General features: G+C 39.1%; 1 protein-coding gene across 5 annotated transcripts in view; it reads right to left on the minus strand.

The window, feature by feature from the left end:
* Positions 1 to 23,165, minus strand: part of arnt2 (aryl-hydrocarbon receptor nuclear translocator 2) — a 462,386-nt gene that overhangs the window by 404,520 nt on the left and 34,701 nt on the right. For 3 of the 5 annotated variants that reach the window (XM_043677621.1, XM_043677622.1, XM_043677620.1), the window contains exons 2-4: positions 18,134 to 18,181; positions 6,045 to 6,062; positions 479 to 692 (exon numbers count right to left, since the gene is read on the minus strand). In XM_043677621.1, coding sequence (XP_043533556.1) covers positions 479 to 692; positions 6,045 to 6,062; positions 18,134 to 18,181 — 280 coding nt within the window. Of the gene's footprint in view, positions 1 to 478; positions 693 to 6,044; positions 6,063 to 9,574; positions 9,612 to 18,133; positions 18,182 to 23,165 lie in introns of all 5 variants that reach the window. The other 2 variants (XM_043677624.1, XM_043677623.1) reach the window with 2 other exon arrangements.

The raw sequence follows: 23,165 nt of genomic DNA on the forward strand, positions 1-23,165 counted from the left end.
TCACCATTTAGGCCACCTCAGCAGTAGATGCACAATTTATATGTTCCATTGTCTCCCAGCTACATACCAAAATCTTCTAAACACATTGTTTAAATCTCTCCATCCTAGTTTCTGCTCCTCTCACAGGATTACAACTGTCTTGGCCAATGTTACACTCTATAGGTATGATTGAGCATCCCTATTTACTCATCCCAGCTTTCTGCATACTTGATAACATTGCTCAAATTAGATCCCCAGTCCTCCAAGAATGGAAACAAAGAACTTTCTTGGTTTTCCACTGTTATCACGACATAAGAGAGTACTAAATGTAATTCCAACTCAACAAATTGAAAAACATCCCACACTAAATGTACATTATGCTTAGTTAAATAGATGTAGGTGACATAATTCAAAACGCCTGAAAAGTAAATGCTATCTTCTTAACATTTTCAGGATTCACCAAATAACTTTAAATAAAACTTCTAATCTGAACACAAACCTTTTCTGTTAGAAATGAAGGCTTATAGGCACCATCAGTGGAAGTATTTCCTGTCCCCCTTAACGACTTCATATGTGACACAGCCATCCGTAGAATGGTCAGTTTATCAGGTTTACGTGCTAAAGCACTGCATGTTGGCACCATATCCGACAATTCTGTGATGTAGGCAGTCATCTTGTTTCGACGCCTTCTTTCAATTTCACTGTGGTTCTCTCTGCAGATTATAACAAAATATTAATTATAATACTGAAATTAGAGGAAAATTATAAAAACAAAACAATTCTAGTTAGCAGTCAATAAATTATTTCCAGTGACATTGCAATATTTCAGGACTTCTGGCTATTCTGATATGGAAAAGGTGCCATAATTATTTTGTTATTCAGCAGTCATAGTGAAATACCTATTCATAATACGACAGTTAAAGTTATCTCTCAAAAGTTAAGGAGAACAAGGTGAAACAGAGTGGGGACATCAATTTCATAAAGAGCAGAAGAGAGTCGTGATAGTAGCTTCTCAACAGCCACGACAGCATGGGACAGCAGCTTCTGAAACACAGACGCAGCAGGGTCAGCAGTTTCATAAAAGAGCAGGAGAGAGGAGGAAGAGCAGCTTCTGAAACAGTGAGGGAGAGAAAGCAGGAACTGAAGCTCTCAGCTATGAATCAGCCAAGAGTGTGCAGGTTAGCATCACCTGAAACAGAGTGCAAAAGCAGCAAAATCATAGAGTAGAAGAGCGAGTAGGAGAGCATGGGCACAGCAGTTTCATATAAAGCTGGAGAGAGAAAGGGCCAGGGCTTTTCTACAGCATGAGATAACATGGGGACAGCAGCATCATAAACAGAAGAGCCCAGTTGCATGAGAAGGACAGTGGCGGTGGTAGATAAAAACCAACAGAGTGCCTATAACCTGTTTCTGCATGTCAGAGCTGAAAGTTAATAGGTGATTGGTAGGTATTTCCTCTATATCACTTTTGATTGGTCAACCAATTTAAATCAAGAAACATTACAACTGAAGAGTAAAATTAAGATATTCACTTAAAATATTTAACATCCTAATTAATTAAATAAAGACAGCTCGGCAGGCGATGTGTCACAGCTGTAGTATATGGTATCTGGTCAACACTAGTGCATGTACAGTGAACACATCTGCACAAGCATCGGTTCTCTAGGAACTTGGGTTCAGAGTTGTTGAGCTGGAGTGAGGTACCTAGACACTGTTTCAGGAGACAGTCACACCATTAGATTAATTAAGTCAAATCTGGGACATCTGTGGTCAGTGACAGGAGGCTGTGACTGAGGCAGAGAGATGGGGATACAGAATAATGTGGACAAGAGCTCAGATGGGCCAGGGATATCCACACTGACCACAGCACCAGGATACAAAGCACCATGCAATTTGTGGGAGGAGGAGAGATAAGATAGCACAGGTAGGGAAATACAGCAACTATTCGGTGCAGCCAAAACAGATAATCCCAAAGGCTGTGCTGCCTACTTAGTGCCAAGGATCAGAACAATGCTTTTGGGCTGGAGAGCCCAAATACCTGCCATTCGTCCATATCCCTTAATATCTTTGCTTAAGAAAAAGATCTCAGATTTAAAAGTAACAACGGTCATTTGTGATACAGAGTTCCAAATCTCTGTCCTAACATCTCTCTTGAATGGTCTAGCCCCAATTCTCAGATTATGCCCCTAGTTCTAGAATCTCCAACCAATGGAAATAGTTTGTGTATCTACTCTGTTTTTTCCTGCTAGAGAATAACATAATAACATTAGAGAGAAAAATGTGTGGTTTGAAGCTTGGTGGGGATGAAATGGGGTCCAATGAGACACTGACAACAGTACTGGGGAGAGGATGGGCTTCATTTCAACAAAGTTGGGGCAGCGTCCTGGCAAATGACATATAAAGGCTGTATATTGGGATTCAATTGAATTATTGGGGGGAGAATGATTCAATTGAAAAGGTTAAAAAAAAAAACAGACAGCAGAGATGAAAGGTAGTGAAAAGGCAAACAATAATGAAGTGTAGAAAACAAACGCAAAAGAGCGCAACAGAAATTAGCACCAGAGTAAGAATAGTGAAAAGTCAAAGTTGAATGCAAGCAGCATTTATGAAAAGATTGAGTTGGCAGCACAAATAGAAATGAACGAATATGACTTGCTAGCTAACAGAGACATGACTGCTGGATGACAAAGATCGAGAAGTCAGAAATAAGGAATAGCCAGGGAATGAAGTCATGGGTGACAATCATCTACAAGCCCTAAAAGAGTTGCCTTATTGTAGGACAAATTATAAATCAGGAAATAATATTTGTCCATAGGAGGGCATGACATCCATCATGGCTGATTTAATCTGTATATTAACTGGACAAAGCAGATAGGCAAGGGTAACAAGGAAAATGAATTTGTAGAGTGAATCAGGAATTGTTTCTTAGCACATTACATTGTAGGACCTGCTAGGGGACAGGCAATGTTGATCAAATAATGTGTGATGAGATGGGTTAATAAGAGGTCTTTTAGTAAAAAGAACCTTTAGGGGGTAGTAATCACAATGTGGTAGAATTTTAAATTCAGTTTGGGCAAGAGCAATTCAGATCTCAAACCAGTGTCCTCAAAACATATAAAGGAAATGACTAAGAAAGAGTTGTCCAGAGCAGGTTCAAAAAATAGACTAAGGTGAAGATCAGTGAAATTCAGTGGTAGACTCTTCAGCACATATTCCATAACAGTCAGCTAAAATTTTTTCCAGGCAAAAAGAAAGAATCAATGAGAAGAATGATCCACCCATGTGTCCATGAAGTGTGGACAGTAAGAGTCCATTCAGAAACAGAGGAATACAAAACAAAAACTAATGGTAGGCCAGATGACTGGACATTTACTTGTAACCAGCAATGAATGACTAAAAAGCTAATGAAGGAGTAAATTGATTATGAGAGCAAATTTACAAGAAGTATAAAATCAAACAGCAAGAGCTCTATAGATATATTAAGAAAGTGTAGTATGGGACCCTTGAAGGATATAATTGGGTAATTATTAATGGGGATCAAGGAAATGGCAGATAATTTAAACCAGTATTTTGTATTGGTCTTCATGGAGGAGACTATAAATATCTCAGAAATAAAAGATAAGTAAGGAGCTAAGGGGAGAAAAAAAATCTCCTAACAGTCTGTATAACGAGGGGCAAGGTATTTGACAAACTATTGGGGCTAAAAGTGTCAAGTTGCCGGGACTTGAAAGCCTGCATCCAAGAATTTTAAAATATGTCATTCCAGAGATCATGGAAGTATTGGTCAATTCTGAGATGGCTCCAACAAATTGGAAAACAATTAATGTGATGCCTTTGCTCAAGAAGGGAGCAAAATAAAAAGCAGAAAACTATGGGCCAGTTAGCCTAACATCAGTTGATGGGGAAACAGAAGACTCTATTACCAAGGAAGAAATAGGAATTTAGGAAGGCCTAATATAATCAAATGTGGTTTTGTGAAAGGGAAATGGGTGAATGTTCTTTGTGGATAATAACAAGCATAGCTGATATAGGGAAGCCTGTAGATTAACCTCTTTGAATTTCCAGAGGTATTCGATAAGGTTCCAAATAAAAGATTATTTCACAAAACAGAAGCTCATACTATTGGGGTGACACATTAGAGTATGGATTGAGGATTGGGTTACCACACAAGACAGAATTGGGATTGACAGTCTTTTTAAAGTTGGAAAGACACAACTAGTTGGAGTGCAATTAAGATCAAACTAAGGGCCTCAATTATTAACTATCTGTACTATGGCCTTCAAAGAGAGGACAGAGTGTAATGTATCCAAATTATCTAATACAAGAATAGGTGGAAGAGCATGTCGTAATGAGGACATAAGGAATCTAAAAGGCGATACAGACAGGTTGAATGAGTGGGATGAAATTTAATGTAGGAAATTGCGATTTTTGTTTACTTTGGCAGGAAAAATATTCAAAAAGGTGTAGTACAGTGTGATCTGGATGCCCTTTTGCATGCAAAACACATTAGGATGGCGGTGCAGCGAGTAATTAAGATGATAATGGTTTTGGAGTCAACCATATTGCCGTGGGTCTGGAGTCACGTAAGCCAGACCAGGTAAGAATGGCAGCTTCCTTCCCTCAATGACATTAGTGAACCAGATGAGTTTTTCTGATAATTGGCAATGATTTCATAGTCACCGTTAGACTCTTTCTTCCAGTTTTTTATTTAATTCAAATTCCACGATCTGCCTGGCAGGGTTTGAATCCTGGTGCCCAGACCATTGCCTCCCCCAAAGAAGGATGCACTGGCATTGAATGCACTTCAGAAGAGGTTTTCTAGATTGGGAGGAGTGACTTATTAATCATGGCTAAACAGACTCAGTCTTTATTTATTTATTTGTTAGGGTTCAGAAGAATGAGAGGTAATCTTATTGAAACAAACAAGATTCTGAGGGAGATTGATGGGGTAGATGTTGAAAAGTTTATATTAGTCAGGGAATCTTAAACTAGGGAACACAGTTACAGAATAAGGGTATACCAAACTACAACCGAAATGCAATTGAATTGCTTCTTCAAAGGAATAGTGAATGGCTGGAAATCTCTACCCCAGAGGATTATGGAAGCTAGATCATATAAGATATTTGAAGAGGAGATGGACAGATTTTTTTTTTTAAATATCAGAGCACTGAGGGCTAGAAAGAACTGGCACAAAAGGGGAGTTGGGGCAGACCAGCCATAACATTATTTAAGGTTGGGATAGGCTTGATGGGCCAAATGGTCCAGGTGCTTGCATGACGAAAGGACTTTAATATATTGAATTCAGGTAAAACATTTCAATTACCATGCTTCAAACAATGAAGGTCAGTTTCTGACGTTACAGTCATCATTCACTTCTATCTTGGTGGAGATATTTTAATTCATCAGAGCTATTAGGGTAGTTGCCAGGGTGATCTTTCGTTGACATTAAAAATTAACAAAATAACGAAAAAAAACATTAGACTGACCGTCAATCAGGTCTAATAGTTTGCTAGAAATTGACCTAGGAATTTAGTTCTCCCAGTGAGAAGCAAACCCATATGGAAATAAAGCAAAAAAAAGTGTATTGCATTTGCTAGTCAAAATAATATAGTCCTCTCTATGTTATGTTGTACTTTTACAGAAAGTATAGACTAATTGAAGTGTTCTACATTTATTTTGCTTCTCATAACCAATGAACCAGTTTTTTAAAAATTTATCATCCATTTGTCTTACTGGAAAGCTTATCAATGCCAACAAATGAGTGTGTAGCGCACGTTGGCCAGTATGCACATCTTGTAAATACTAAAGGGATGAAATAATAGATAGGTACAGATAGGTATTTGGTAGTACCAACTTAGTGCAAAATGCAAACAGCAAGAAGTATGCAAATGACAGTTATTTATGCTAGGAAGCTTGTGAGAATGTCTCAAAAATTGTAACAGACCACGGAGTTGATTTATTTTTGAATATGGAAAGCACGTCACAAAATTGTGTAACCAAATTTAAGTCATCAACTTATTCAAAATAATAGTATTTGCATTATTCTATTTTGTATTGGTACTTACTTCATAATGCCTAATTCCCTATACAAATGAAGCATGTAAATAACATAATTTAAAAACAATTATTGACTTTCATAATTTTACACATGCAACTTATTCCAGTTTGCACAAATGCTGACAAATGAGCTCTCTCATCACACATTACATACGCTTCCATTTTTTCAACAATTTGCTAAACTAGTTTACATGATACTGGCCTTCCACCAAAACAAGTTCTTGGATATTTTAAAATGACAGGTCTTGACTTTTATACCATTATTCTATGGCAAACAAGACTGCCTTCAAGCGAATAGAATGAGTATGTACTGTGATAGCTCCCATTGATGGGAACAAAGCTTATAACTCATAGGTGCAGTTTGTGTCCCATTCAGCCATTCACTGCACCTTGTATACACATAATGAATCTATTGAACTTTTAGTAATATAAATCACCGCAAAAATTAAAGCAATTAGAGAATTTACAAAATGAAAACTTGTTCAGAGACATCATGGAAGAACGGAAACAAAACATAACAATTCAAACATCTGCACACACAATGAATAGCTACAAATACACTACTGTTGAACAGGTGAAAAAAGGTGAAAACCACATTTAATTCATCCTCGTGAAGCAGCAATGTATACTTTATACAAGATGCACTGCAGAAATTGCTTATGCACAGCAAAATCTCACAAAAACAGGAAGAAGAATTACAAGTGAATCTGCTTTTGATGCAACAGTTTAAGGGAGTAATGTTCCCTATCAGGAAAACACACTGGTTCTCTTCTAATAGTACCACCTGAATCATAGTGAAAGGCAGACAACATTTCAGTTTAGTTTAACAGTCAAAGCGATTTTGGCAATGCAGAAGTAAGTAGGTACTGTGACTGAAAAGTCAGCCTAGTCTGCGTACTCATGCCTTTGAGTGTATGCCTTGAAGCATACAGTTTGAAACAATGCCAGGTGTGCTAATGACTGCTGAAGATTCTAGATAACCACATTTAATTCATCCTCGTGAAGCAAAGAATGCCATTCTTGGAGCTTTTCAATTCAATTTAATCACCAAAAGGTTAGAACGTTATTATGTTCAATTCAAAAACTACTGTCAATAGGTAAACCAATGCAATACACTAAAACTTACAGGATTTTAAAAATTTGTTCACATGATGTAGGCATCACTGGCTAGGTTGGATTTATTGCCCATCACTAATACCCTTGAGAAGATAGTGAAGTGCTGCCTTGGTTGAACCATTGCAGTCTATTTAATGCATTTACACTCAGTGGTGTTAGTAATGAAGTGCCAGGATCTTGATCCAGTGACAATGAAGTAATAGCGATATATTTCCAAGTCAGGATGGTGTGCTACTTAGAAAGGAACTTGTAGGATGGTACTCCTATGCAATTGTTGCCCTTGCTGTTCTAGGCAGTAGAGGTCACTATTTGAAAGGTGCTTTCAAGGAAACAAAATGAGTTTCTACAATACATCCTGCATACAGTTACCACTATCCATCATTGATGGAGGAATTGAATGCTGAAGATGCTGGATGGGATACCAACCAAGCGACTGTTGTGCCCTGAATGGTGTAGAACTGCATTCATCTAGGCAATACGCCATCACTCTCCTGATTTGTGCATTTGAATGATGGAAAGGCTCTGGGGAGTCAAGAGGTAAGTTACTCACCAGTGAATGTTTAGTACCTGACTTAATTCTTGTAGTCAATGTATTTATATGCCTTGTCTAGTTCAGTTTCTGGCCAATGGTAAACTCTACCAAGGTAGAAGACACAATCAGGACTGTGATGGAACACTTTCCATTTGCATAGATGAGTGCAGCTCCAAAAACACTCAAAAATCTTGACACCATCCAGAACAAAGCAGCCCACTTGATTGGCACCACATCCACAAGCATCCACTCCCTCCACCACTGATGCTCAGTAGCAGCAGTGTATACTTTATACAAGATGCACTGCAGAAATTGCTTAGGCAGCACCTTCCAGGTGTTCAAAGGACAAGGGTAGCACATACATAGGAACACCACTACCTTCAAGTTCCTCTCCAAGCCACTCATCATCCTGACTTGGAGATAGTGAGGATTGCATATGGTGGAAAGTCAGAGTCGATAAAGTGTGGAGCTGGAAAAAGCACAGCAGGTCAAGCAGTATCTGAAGAACAGGTGAGTCAACATTTTTAGGTTAGAACTTTCCATCAGGACTTGGAAATAGATCACCGTTCCTTCACTGTCACTGGGTCAAAATCCTGGAATTCTCTCCCTAACATAGACTGTAATGGTTCAAGAAAGCAGCCCATCATCCCATTCTCAAGGGTATCCAGGGCAGGTAATAAATGCTGGCCAGCCAGCGATACTCATGTCCCACAACAGAATTTTTTAAAAAGTTAATACTGAAACATTCAGCCATGGTAATGCCATTAAACATAAAGATGCAATAGTTGGATTCTCTCAAGTTGTAGATGATTAGTGCCTTGGCACTTGTGTGATGTAAATGTTACTTGCCACTTATCAGCCCAAGGCTTACATTATCCAGGTCTTGCTGCACAAGAACACAGACTGCTTCAGCACCTGAGGAGTTGCAAACAGTGCCGAGTATTGTATAATCACCAACAAACATACATAATTTGGTCCATGTTGATGGAGAGGTGGTCAGTGAAGAAGCAGCTGAAGACAATTAGACATAGGCTACTATTCTGAAGAAGTACTGCAGTGATGTTCTGGAGCTGAGATGATTAACAACCGACAACACCCACCATATTCATTTGTGCTAAGTATAACTCCGACTAATGAAGGTTTCCCCCAAAGCTCCCGATTCCCATTGACTTCTCTTTTGCCAGGGCTCCTTAATGCCATGCACAGTTGTGTGTTGCCCTGTTGCCAAGAGCAGTCCAGTCACTCTCACTTCACCTCTGGAGTTCTGCTGTTGTCTGTGTTTTAACCAAGATGTTACACATCAAATAAAATAACAATAAATACTATCATACCTTAGGAAAAATGTCATTGCGTCTTCCAACAAGTCTGATTCAACACCAAACTCAGCCAACAAGTCAGTCTACCTATCTAAATTCTTCAAGCTATAATATTTTCAGATACAAAGATGGTACCATATATCTTTACTCTTTAAAGGAACATTAATCAGGTTCCATTGGTAATTGGTATATCAAAGGTAATTCAATTCATATAATTATTACATTTGTAGCTTGCAATTGCTAATGCTGTATGATTTAGAAAATTCTACAATGGTTACTGTACCTATCTTTCCAATTAATATAAGTTATCGTTACTTTCCATGTAAAAATAATTGCTACATTTTTATTTATTAACATTGTTGACTCCAACAAGATTTAAAAACAGATGATAGCATTGTTTTGGCTGCTTTTTGCTCGTCCCTACCTGTCTAGTTTTCCTGGTCATCAGCACTGAGGTCATCTAACTTGGAAACAAAATCAACTCTATACACTAGAGACAGTAAGTCGGCTTTGTGGGCAGAGGATGAAACGACTTGATTTGTCTCGTTGCTAAACCCATCAGAGTTACTCCTACCTTGTACATTTTTCTTTATCATCGGGGATCTGCATACCTAGAGAAACAAAAAGGTAGTCAACTCAAAATGAACCAAAAGCAAATCTATGTATATTGAATATTAGTAAGAATAAAATGACACAAAATAATACGTTCAACTATCTAATTCTTAGAATTAGAAACCAACCTCTGAACAATGCCACGATGGACAGATATATAATCAATACTCAGTCACATTATGGTTACAAAGGGCATAGAGAAATAAAATGTAATCTGTTGAACTAAATTAATCTAAACATTTTTAAAACATATAATCAGGGGTTGCTTATGTGATCCTTCTGATGAACTATTTAGCAAGATATGGAAAGAACTGGAAGCAAATTGCTTGTTGATCCAGAAACCAGTACATGGTATGGTGGAAAAACTATTGAAACAACCCACTTTACAGCAATTCCACTGATTCAAAAACATGCAAGACTGCTTTAAATACCCTGACTGCATGTAGTAGTTAGCACTTTTAATTAGAACAATAATGTAGTATAGTTTCATTTCAGACCTAATTACAATCAGAAAAATTAGAACGGTTATATTTTATTAACTATAGCCAGAGTTGAAAGCAAAGTCAATAGCACTTCCAGTATAAAAATCAAGACAGGGTCCAGATCCACATGGCAGGAATCTTCATCAAGCCACTAACTTACTCAGGATAAGACCTCTATCCTGATGTGGGAGAAATCCTGCCTATGAAACCTTTAAGCCAATCAGATGGCAATCAGTTCACTGGTCTTAGGAAGCTGGGACTGCAGCTTATCCATTAGAAGAAAGTGAGGACTGCAGATGCTGGAGATCCGAGTCAAAGACTGGAAAAGCACAGCCGGTCAGGTAGCATCCGATAAGCAGGAGAATCAACATTTCGAGCATAAGCCCTTCATCAGGAGCAACAGTACTGGAAGCTGATACAAGGAATGGGAGGGAGTGGCCCCAAAAAAAGAATTGGGGAAGGTGCATTTGGAAACACAACGGGGAAACAAACAGTAGCAGGATTACTGTTTCATAGGAGGCTTTTGGCCACAAGGGAGGCTAGTGACCACACCACCCCATAGTCAGGTCTCACCATATGGCATAGACCCCATTCCCTGCCATCATTTTATTAATTGCAGCAGAAGTCACTTAAGTGGCCACTTAAGGTCCTAAATTTGTCCAAGAACAGCCAGGCTGCCTCAAACTCTACCCTGATATTGGTAAAATTCCAGTAGAGGCAAGTAAGGATTGATATGGTGCTCTCTTCAGTGCTATCTGATTTTACTAATGCACATCCATTATATCTGAGCACACTCCAAGGGGTTTGGGGCCAGGAGAGGGGAAGAGTTAAAAAATTCAAACCCATGTCCCAGAATTTTCCCAGAGCTGCTCACTGAACACTGAACACTGAACAAATTTGCTAACAATACAAATATAGGGGCAAAGAAGAAAAATATTCTCTATTTAGATCTCATCCATTTAAGTGGACTACTCATTTACTATATCCATGCATATGTCAAATGTACCATACATCCACTAGAACAAATCCATAATAATTAAAAAAACTGAAAAGGTAATTGGAGAACAACCGTAGGAACAGATCCATGGATTTACATAATGTTAATCTTGTTGAAGCACATTAGGTTTCTACTGGCATCGTCTCCAATGAAACCTTTTTTGTTTACTTAAGGGACATGGGCATCATTGGCTGGGCCAGCATTTATTGCCCATCTCAAGTTGCCCCTTGAGAAGATGGTGGCGAGTGTCCTTCTTGACCCACAATGGTTGAAGAGCTTCAGGGCAGAGGAGATGACCTGGGGGTTGCAGTGAGAGAGAGAAATTCACCGACATTCTTGTAGAGAGGGGAGAACTTCTTCAAAGTAGGCATCCTTTTGAAGGGCTTTTGCCCGAAACATCGATTTTCTTGCTCCTCGGATGCTGCCTGACCGCTGTGTTTTTCCAGCGCCACTCTAATCTAGACCTTGACCCACAATGCCATTAGCGTGGGAATTCCAGGTTTTTGACCAGGTGACACGGAAGGAATGGTGCTATAATTATAAATAAGGATGGTCAGTGGCTTGGAGGGAAGCTCACAGATGGTGGTGTTTTTAGGTATCCACTGCTCTTGTGCTACTAAGCGATAGTGATCACGTGTTTGAAAGGTGTTGTCTATGGAGCCTTTGTAAATTTCTGCAATGCATTTTGTAGATGGTAGACACTGTTGCTACTGAGCAGCTGATAGAAAGAGTGAATGTTTCTGGATATGTTTTGTTGCAGAAGGTCATTACCTGACACCGGTTTGGTATGAATGCTGCTTGCCATTTCTCAGCCGAAACTGATATTGGCTATGTCTTGCTGCATTTGGTCATGGAATTAAATGTTCCTTTTTTTTCTTTATTCTTGATGGGATGTGGCTTTATTGAATTGATTGACTCTCTAGGTCTTTTCAGAGATCAGTTACAAGCCACCCACATTGTTCTGGGTCTGGAGTAACATGTAGTTCAGAGAAGGTGGGAATAACAGATTTTCTTCTTTAAAAAGGACATTAGTGCACCAGATGTGTTTTATGACAATTGACAATAGTTACTTGATCACCATTAGACCAGCTATTCAAACAGGATTGTAATGAATTCAAATTTACTATCTGCCATTGTGGGATTGTGTCATGTGCCATAGCCCAGAATAGGAGTCTCTGCATCACTAGTCCACTGACATTACTACTACACCACCACTTCCACTGCCCTTCATGTGCAAGCCTTAAACATCATCATGCAGTGAATGCATATTCTATTATAATCTAAGACTTGCATTTATTTAGCGTTTGTAAAAGTAACAACCACCCGCAACAATTCACAGGAGTGTTATAAAGCAAAGTTTGACATTGAGTCACATGAGATTTAGGTCAGATCACTAAAAGTTTAAACAAAATGGTAGGTTTTAAAAAGTATCACAGTGAAAGAAAGAGTTCAAGACAGTCAGGAACAGTTTTGGGTGTGAATTCCAGAATGTCAAGAAACTGAAATCATGACCACCCATAGTGGAAGGGTGAAAATCAGAGACAGTCAAAAGACCAGATATGATCACAAATATTTCAGGAGTTGATAGGCTAGACGAGATTATAGATATAGTGAGGTCACCGAGGGATTCGCAAATAATAATAAGAATTTAAATTCTTAACCAGAAGCCAATGTAAGTCACCAAGCACAGAAGCGACAGGACTTGGTGCAATTTAGGGAATGAATAGTTACAAAGCCTTGGGAAACCTTAAGTTTATAGAGGGTAGCGTGTGGGAGGCTGACCTAACATACATTGGAAAAAAATCAGGTCACGTGGTAACAAATGCTGAAGTGAGAGTTTCAGATGAACTGAGACTGCCATGGAGCTAGGTAACATTATGAACATGAAATTAGACAACCCTAGAGATAGTCTTCAGGTCAAATATGATACCAAGGTTGTCAATGATCTGGCTCAGCTTCAGACGGTTGCCAGGATGAGGGATGGAGTTTGCATGGTTTCAAATGTCATTGGTAACATTATTGTTAGTATCAGAAACATTGATCAGACTGAAAAGAATACCCTACTGAAAATTTTTGAACAGTTAGGAGCTAAAAGTAGAAACTCAAAAGGTAATAAATTCAGGATACCACCGGAATCACGGACAAACTCACTCAGGGTAAATAAATGAGTTAAATGTGTCGCTTAAAGCTTGATGTGAGAGGAATGGGTTTCAGATCATGGTGCACAGGTATCAGTTTTGGGCTAGAAGGGAGGTATAGAAATATAGAATCCCCACAATGTGTGAACAGGCCATTTGGCCCAACAAGTCCACACCAAACCTCCAAAGAGCATCCCACCCAGACCCTATCCCCTTAACCTATCCCTGTAATCCTGCATTTCCCATGGCTAATGCACCTAACCCACACAGCCCTGAACACTACAGATAACTTAGCAAGTCCAATCCATCTAACTTGCACATCTTTGGACTCTAGGAGAAAACCGGAGCACCTAGCGAAACCCACACAGACAGCTGCCCAAAGCTGGAAGTGAACCCGGGACCCTGGCAATGTGAGGCAGCAGTGCTAACCACTGAGCCACCATGCCGTTCCTAGGTGCTTCGGTTGGACAGGCTTTAACTGAACTGTGTTAGAGTCGGCGTCTAGCCAAATCGAATAACTAGGGTTCTAAATAGGGACCTCCTCAGAAGGGTAGATAGCTAGGTGAACAAAGCAAAAGGATTTGGCAGGATGATAGGGCAACTGCTCTGATAATGATACCCAGATTGGGACAGGGAGGGACAAAGCTTACAAGCATAAAAATTACTCCAACTAATAGGGGCAAAGAGGGAATAAATATAGGGATAGGGGTGGGATTAAACTAAAAAAGACGTTTAGCAGAAACCACAGCCGAGAAACCATGGCAGACGATCTAGAAAATAGTTTGCGACTCAAAAACAAATATATTCCATTAAGAAAGAAGGACACTAGAAAATGGATAAAATGATGATTAACTAAAGAAGTTTAAGGATTATATTAAGTTGAAAGAAAAAACATACAATATTTTAAGTGCTAAAGCAGAGGGATGGGAAAGCTTTATAATCCAACAAAAGAGGATCGAAAAATAATAAAGAGGGGGAAAAAAAACAATAAAGACAAACTAGCAAATAATCTAGAAACGTATAGCAAGAGCTTATTTAAGGTGTATTAAGAGGGGAAAATAAAAGAGGCCAAAGTAACGACAGGCCCCTTCGAGAACCACGCTGGGGAAACAATATTGGGCAAACCAGGAAATGGCAGAAAGTTGAATAAATAAATACTTAACAGTTGAAGACATTAACAACATTCCAAAAATACTACACAATCAAGAGACTAAAAGGGGAGATTTTTTTCTTACTCATTCATGGGATGTGAGCATGACTGACTACACCATTACTTATTGCACATCCCTATTGCCCAGAGAACAGTTAAAATAAACCATATTATTTTAAGTATGGAGTCACATATAGGGCAGACCAGATAATGGTGGCAGTTTCCTTCCCTAAAGGAAATGAGTGAACCAGACGGGTTTTTCCAACAATCAACAATAGCTTCATGGGCATCAGTAGACTCTTAATTTCAGATTTTTATTGAATTCAAATTTCATCATGTGGCAGGTTTTGAACACCAGGTCCCCAGAGCATTACCTGGGTCACTGGAATAACAGTCTTGCAATAATAGAACCAGGCCATCATCTCCCTCAATATTATTCAAAAATAAAATTGGGAAACTAATCCGGGTAAGGAAGAGCAAGTACCCCAGACCTTGTTAATTGCATCCCAGTTTTTTTTTAAGGAAGTAGCTACAGAGACAGTACATGCACTGTTCGTAATCTTGTAACAGTCCTGTAAGATTCGGGGAAAATCCCAAAGAATAGAAAACGGCCAATGTAATACTCTTTCAGAAAAAAGGATGACAAGAAAAATCAATAAATGAGCAAGTTGTCTTAGCATCTGTTGCTGGGAAAATATGTGAGTTGACTATCAAGGATGTATAGCACACCATTAATAAAACAAGATACAATCAGAATCGACTTAACTTCATAAATGAGAACTCATGTCAGTCAAATTTATTACAGTTCTTTGAGGAAAAAACAAACAAGATAGATAAAGCGGAACCAACATACTTAATATTTTGGATCTCCAAAAGGCATTTGATAAGGTACCATGCATAAGGCTACTATGCATGGTGCAGTCTGTGATGCTGGGGTAGTATATCAGCATGGATACAGAATGGTTAACCAATAGAAGACAGACAGTTGCAATAAACGGGGTATTTTCAGGACGGCAAGTTGTCACTACTGGAATATCTCAAGGATCACTGGGGCCAAAATTATTTACAATACAGCTTAGTGACTTGGATGAGGGAATTGAACGCGCAGTAGCCAAGTTTGCGGATGGCACAAAGATAGATGGGTAGGCAAGAACTGAAGATGACAATGAATTGGGGGTCCTTGTGCATGAATCATAAAACTCGAGCATCCAAGTTCAGCAGCAAGGCCAATGGGGTGTTGGCATGTATTTTAAAGGGAATAGAGAATAAAAATAGGTAGGTCTTGCTAAAACTGTAAAAGGCACTAGTCAAACCACACCTGGAATACTGTGAATAGTTTTGATTCCCTTATCTAAGGATAGACATACTGGCATAGGACCGATCCATATAAGATTCACTAGTTTGATTCAGAGTATAGAGGAATTTTCTGATGAGGAGAGGTTAAGTAAGTTGGGCCTGGACCTGTTGGGAGTTTAGAAGAGTGAGAGGAGACCTTATTGAAACACACAAAATTCATTACGAACTTGACGGGATAGATGAAGACTGGTCATTTCCCCAAAGGACAGTTTGGGCTCAGAGGGCATAATATCAGAGTACGGGTCTGCTCATTCAAAACAGAGATGAGAAGGGTGTTTTTGTCTCTCTACTGAGAAGGTAGCGAATCTTCAGAATTTTTTTTTTAAATCACACAGGGCTTTCAAGGCTTAGTTATTAACCAAAAATCTGCCTATGTCAGCCTTGGATATAATCAGTAGGGAAATCAAAGGTTGTGGAGATATGGTAGAAAAGTGGAATTGAGGACAATCAGATCGGACATGATCTCACTGAACGGTGGAGGAGACTTGATGGGCCAAATGGCCTACTTCTACTCTTACATCTTATAATATTGCTGAAGGAAAGCACTTAGCAGGAAAATACCGTGTGGAAGTAAGAAGGAAAATCATTACAGGGAATTCTGTGGAAGGAAATAAAAAGGGGAATAAACCTAACCTGCTTCCACACCTGTATATCTGGGATTTCCAAAGAAGTGCCCCTAGTTCCCTCCTCTCTCTCATCTACATGTTGCTTTTTGGTGATGTCATTTGAACATACATGAGTTCCATGCATACTCCCTGTGGCACAAATACCTCTGATATGACATACTGTTTACTTGACATCCTGTACTGGGTCAGCAAAAATTTCACCAAATAAATATTGGAAGCATGGAAGCTAAGTTTTTAGTCCGCAAACCAAGCTCATTCCTTCATGAGTGACATGGGCTATCTTTCCGCATCGATTGTAACCCTGGCATATTATTGGACTTCAAACTAGGCTTCCAGCTTCACATACTTTCCAATCACCAAGAACATCTATTTCCACCTCCATAACATCACCCATCTCTACTTCTGCCACTTCGTTTGCTCATCTGCCACTAAATCTCTCAGCCATGTCTTTGTTACCTGCAAGGCTTGATTCCTTATCTGGATTCTACCCTGCACCTTCTACAACTTCAGCTCATCTAAAACTTGGTCAATCCCCTAAACTCAAATCATGCCCCATTCACCCTTCACTTCCTGAAGAAGGGCTTTTGCCCGAAACGTCGATTCTCCTGCTCCTCGGATGCTGCCTGGCCTGCTGTGTTTTTCCAGCATCACGTTTTTCAACCCCATTCACCCTTCACCCCGACACTCACTGATCCACACAGCTCCTAGCGTTTTAAAAGTCTTATGTTTGCTTTTCAGTTCCTTCATGACCTCACCTCTCCTTAACGTCTCCAGACCTACACCCCTCCACTGCCTCTGGACTGTTCCAATTTTGGTCTCTAATGTAATTCAGTTTTCATCACTCCACTACTGGCAGGCATGCTTTCAAATACCTGCGCATCTTTGAGACTGCCTCTCTCGTCCTCTCCACAGCACTACTCCACTCCTTAAAACTTACCTCCTTGACCACTCAGACTAACATTTTGTTCTATACATCAGTATCAAATTTTGCTTGACATTGCTCCTGAGTCGTCCTGGGTCAGTTTAGAATGATACAAGTGCTCTATAAATGCAAACTGCTATTATTCATCAATTAAGATTTTTGTTAATACTCAAGAGAACAACTAAGATTGCCATTTTCAACATGCTCCAAGGTTTCTCTACCTGTTTTCATAAATCTTTTTCTGTCTTTATTCCAAACCTTTTTTTTTCCTGCATTCACTCATCATCCACTACTGTGCAAGTGCAAATTTTCATCTTCAGGATTGATGAGGTAGGCAAAAAGTGACTTTCCCCACAAAAAAGGAACTGAGGGATAAATAGAAATGAATGCTAATCTGACAATTTAGGGGTCATCTGCAGCCCACATTCCCAACTTTTAAGTCATCACATTTCTTCTGATTTAGAGAGTAATCATTGTCTTTCACGTGATGCCATTTTGAGGTTTACTAAATCATTTCTTCATCATTTACCATGCTGCAGGTTCTTTCGACTTTCTTGATTATGAAATTTCTTTTCAGGAACTCAAACTATAGACAAATATGCTAGTTTAACCACCCAAATGCTGCTGAGGAATATTGCCAAAAGTTTGGCAAATCATTACGTATTAACAATCATTACACTTTTATTTTATTCAAATGACTCAGTGTTTGTGACAAAAAAGGCTATGTCATATAAAACAGAACTTGCTATTTTAAAACAAATAAGAGTAATACTGGCCAAAATGTAAGTGGCAATGAACATCAGACAATGCATGGAAAATACTTCAAAGCCCCAAATTTCAATTCACTTACCTTGAAAATTTGCTAGGCCCTTCTCCATCTTCATCATCAAATTCCAGTCTAAGGAAAAATATATTTTAATCAACATTTTTGATCTTTAATAAATAAAGCAAAAACTTGCAACATACCTAATCACCAGGTATTGGATAGATAACAGAAATGCCATTTTACACTTTTTTTTAAAATTCATTCACAGGATGAAAGCATCACTGGCTTGGTACATTTACTGCCCATTCCTAATTATTGAAAGTCAACCACATTGTTGTGGGTCTGGAGTCACATGTATGCCAGACCAGGTAAGGGTGGCAGTTTCCTTCCCTAAAGGGCATTAGTAAAGGAAACTGCCATCCTTACTTGGTCTGGCCTACATGTGACCCCAGACCCACAACAATGTGGTTGACTCTTAACTGCCCTCTGGGTAATTAGGGATGGGCAATAAATGCTGCCTAGCCAGCAATACCTTCATCCAATGAATGAAGTGGTAAAAAAAAATGCCATTTTATACTATTGTTACCATTTCTCACTGTGCAATTTCAGTCATGCCAGGCTTAATGTTCTCAATTTGAAACGCATATTTCAGCAAACATATCTTGAACTGAGAAATGTCAAAACTCTAAATAAATGCAAATAGAAATATGTTTTACATGAGAGTGTGATTTTGGTAGCCATTGAGCACGCATGTGACATTTGTAACAGTTTTGCAATTTGTTCATGGAATGTAGACACCATAGGCAAAACTGCCCTTAAGAATTTGGTGATGAACCAACCTTTTCAGCCACTGTAATCTATGGTCTTGCTTTAGTTGCGTCAGCATCACAGATAAATATCCACATTCTGCCAAAGCTCCTATAGATAGCAGGTATGACCTGCCAAGATTGTAATCCTGAAATGAAATTTTTAAATTGAAATAATCTAGAGGCAGGCCGTAAAGGTTTCAAGTAATATGGCTGAGACTTTTTTCTTTGGCAGCTGGTTTCAATTTGGATTTGTCCTTGTAAGAAGATTATTAATCCGCTGTTTTGAAAAGCGGTGGTCTTTGCAGTTTGTGCAGATGACTACTTTGTATTATGACATTGCTGAAGGGCACCAAATACTTTCTTCTGTCAATTCACCACAGCCTTTAAGTAACATGAAGAATCCAGTTGTCTTCCTCCTTTACTGTAGTGTTTCCCATTCCAAATATTCAATCACGGCATGTGACACTTGAGTATTTCCCATAGTGATTCATGCAGAACCCCGCAGCAAGTCTTTGGATGACTTCAATTGTCTTTGCATCTCTTGCCCTATAAGGATTCCAGACAGACCTACCATATTCCAGGACTGGAAACACCTATCTGGTAAATTATATTGGATTCTAGCTTCAGGCGACTGTATGTGGAGTTTGCATGTTCTCCCCATGTCTGTGTGGGTTTCAAGCTTTATGGCTTGAAGACAAATTTGCACGTGATGATGTTCCTAGTGACCTGTTCCCCTGTTTTCCTACATAGTAACAGATCATACGATTGGAAGGCACCAAAGAAGCTTTGGTGATTGGCTGCCATGCTTCTTGTAAGTGTTGCATAACACTGCAATTGGTAGAGCCACCGAATGTTTGCAGTGCAGGTTGCTTTATTTTGAATGTTAAGTTTCATAAGAGTTTTGGAGCTGCACTCATCTAATGCATTCCATCAAACTGCTGACTTATGATCTGAAGATGGTGGCTAGGTTTTTTGAAATCAGAAGGAGAGTTGAATTCACTGTAGAATTCACAGCTCTGTCCTGCTCCTGCAACTACAGTACCTGGATCCCAATATGTTTCTAGTCAATTTTTGATTTGATTTATTATGGTTACTACATATACCTAGATAGTGAAAAGTTTTATTTTGCATACAGGACAGGCAGATCTTACCATACAAAGTACATAGGGTAAAAGAACAGAGTGAGGAATACAATGTTATGGTACCAGAGAAAGTGCACAATGAGCGTGGTCAACATTAAATTTGAAATTTGCAAGGTGCATTCAGAAGTCTAATGACAGTAGAGAAGAAGCTGTTCTTGAATCTGTTGTTGCGTGTCTTTAAACTTTTGTATCTTCTGCCTGACAGAAAAGAGGTTGAAAGACTATATAACAGGGGTGGGAGGAATCTTTGATTAAGTTGGCTGCCTTTCCGAGGCAGCAAGAAGTATAGATGGAGTCAATGGATGGAAGGCTGGTTTGTGAGATGGACTTGGCTGTGTTCACAACTCTTGTAGTTTCTTATGGTTCTACGCAGAACAGTTACCATACCAGGCCATGATGGACCCAGATAGAATACTTTCTACGATTCATCTGTAAAAATTGGTTGCAGTCTTTATGGACATGTCAAATTTCCTTAGCGTTCTGAGGAGGTAGAGGCATTGTTGTTTTTTCTTGATCGTTGCATTAATAGTTGTTGTTGCTGATCATCTCTCCTAAGAGCTTGATGCTCTCGACCGTCTTCATTGACGTACACAGGAGCTGCCCTCCACCTTGCTTCCTGATGTCAATGACCAGCTCTTTCATTTTGTTGACATTGAAGGTGACAGATATTTATGTTTACACCAAACCACCATACACTCTCTCTCTTTCCTGTATTCTGTTTCGGTATTGTTTGATATCCAACCTACAACAATGGTATTGTCAGCAAACTTGTAGATGGCATTAGAATGCAATTTGGCCACACAGTTATGAGTGTGCAGGGAGCATAGTAAGGGGCTTAGTACACAGCCTTGCGGTTCACTGGTGTTGAGGATTGTCGTAGAGGAGGTGCTGTTGCCTGTTCTCACTGATTGCAGTCTGTGGGTCAGAAAGTCAATGATCCAGAGGTAAAGGCAGCAACAGAGATGTAGGACTCAGTTTGGAGATTAGTTTGATTGGAATTACAATGTTGAAGGCAAATCTATAGTCAATGAGTAGGAGCCTGATGTAGATATCCTTGTTATTCAGATGTTCCAGGGATGAGTGTAGGGTGAGGGCGATGGGATCTGCCATGGACTGTTTAAACAGTGGGAATTGCAAGGGATCAAAGCAGGCTGACAGGCTTGAATTGATATGTACCATCATTGTCAATGATAGCACCCAGGATAGTGAAGGTAAGAAATTCAGCAATGGTAATTTGTTGGAGACTGCTACTGCTGTTACTACATGAACGTTGCATGTCACTTATCAGCCCAAGCCTGAATGTTATCCAGGTTTTGCAGCATGCAAGCACAGACTGCTTCAGTACCTGAAGAGTTGTGAATAGTAGTAAAATCCTGCAACAGCAAACAGCTCCATTCTGACCTTGCACTTTTTTTTCCCCCCTAATAGAGCAATGAAAACTTTGCAAGTGATTATGATTTATGTCCACCAGCTTGCACTTTGCCATGTTCAGCATTTTAAAGAGGTCATGCTTGGAGAAGCATGAGTAAATTAACATACAACATTTTTTAAAAATCAATTACTTACAAGGCAATGAAAATCTGTTGCACATTTCAATAAAACATTTTAAATACAAGTAATGAAATAAACAACAGTTCTCAAACCTTCAGCATGAGCACAAACACCAAACAAGACCCCCAACAGAAAAACATTGTTTTTTTAATCATTGACCAGATAATGTGATCTTAAAATAATCATGTTCAATTCTATTATTTAAAATACTAGTCTTGAGAAATAATCCACAGGATTATAGATATTAGATATTCAAATGTTTGATAATTTTTTATATGCCAAATAAAGTGTTTAAAAACCTAAATTATCCATATAATGCATGTAGTGACATTAGTGTCATTAAATGTTCAGTTGACACTTTTAAAGAAAGTGAGGACTGCAGATGCTGGCAATCAGAGTCAAGAGAGTGGTGCTGGAAAAGCACAGCAGGTCAGGCAGCATCCGAGGAACAGGAGAATCAACGTTTCAGGCAAAAGCCCTTCATCAGGAACATAGTTTGCTGAGAATACTATTCATAAACCAGATTCCCACACCACATGAGACCAAACCACATGGTCAGCACAAACTAATTTGGAGAACTATACTTGAGAAAGAGCACAAAAGGTCCCAGAGAGAGTCAGTGAAAGAAAAAGTATACATGAAACAGTGAGAGCAAGAAAAAGAAAAACAAACAGAAAGAATGGGAGAGAGAGAAAAAATCCAAAAGAAGAAAGCAAGAGAAAGAAATTTGGCTCGAACATAGTTGAACATGCATTTCATTTAATTCCTGGGTTTCAGAAACCCACTTCTTAATACCATCTTCCTTTGTGTGAAATTTTACTCCAACCAGCAGAGAATTTTAATTCCCACTGAATCCATTTGCTAGGGTTCCTTGATGTTGCACTTGGTCAAACATTGCCTCAAAATCATGGGCAGTCGCCCTCACCTCATTTCTAGATTTCAACTCATTTTGTCCAAGTTATTATTGGTTGTAATGAGATCAGGGGAGAAGTGGCATTGGCTGAACTGAAATTGAGCATCAGTGAGCAGGTTATGATGAGTAGGTATTGCCCAATATAACTGTCAACCAATGTTGATCCTCCAACATATTCTGCATTCTATCATTCAGGTATTCAGGACAATACCCAAATACCACAAACAATTCAAGGCAAAGCAGCCTGCTTGATCAACACACCTATTCCTCAAACTGAACACTGCCTCCAAGGTCTGTACATGACAGTGGCATCTGGAACTAGGAATCAATGTCACAATCAATGTGATGACGCTGCTCCTCAATAGCACTATCATTGACACCTTCCATCACTTAACTGATAATTGAGAGTATAGTGATGGGGTGGTATTTCACTGGATTGAATTTGTCCTTTTTTTTGTGAACAGCTATGTCTGGGCAATTTTCCAATGTCAGGTAGATGGCAGCATTGGAGCTGTACTGGAAACGCTTGGGTCTGCGTGCAGCCAGTTCAGGAGCACAATTCTGAACATTACTACCAGAATGCTGATGGGTCCATTAAAATTCCATTTCAGTTATACTGATTTCAAAGTAGGTTTACTTGCCAAGCACAGATTTTGTTCACTCCTGGCAAAAATCAATAATTTGACCTTTACTTCATGATC

The sequence above is a fragment of the Chiloscyllium plagiosum genome, chromosome 36 (genome assembly GCF_004010195.1).
Source record: "Chiloscyllium plagiosum isolate BGI_BamShark_2017 chromosome 36, ASM401019v2, whole genome shotgun sequence".
Classification (NCBI taxonomy): domain Eukaryota; kingdom Metazoa; phylum Chordata; class Chondrichthyes; order Orectolobiformes; family Hemiscylliidae; genus Chiloscyllium; species Chiloscyllium plagiosum.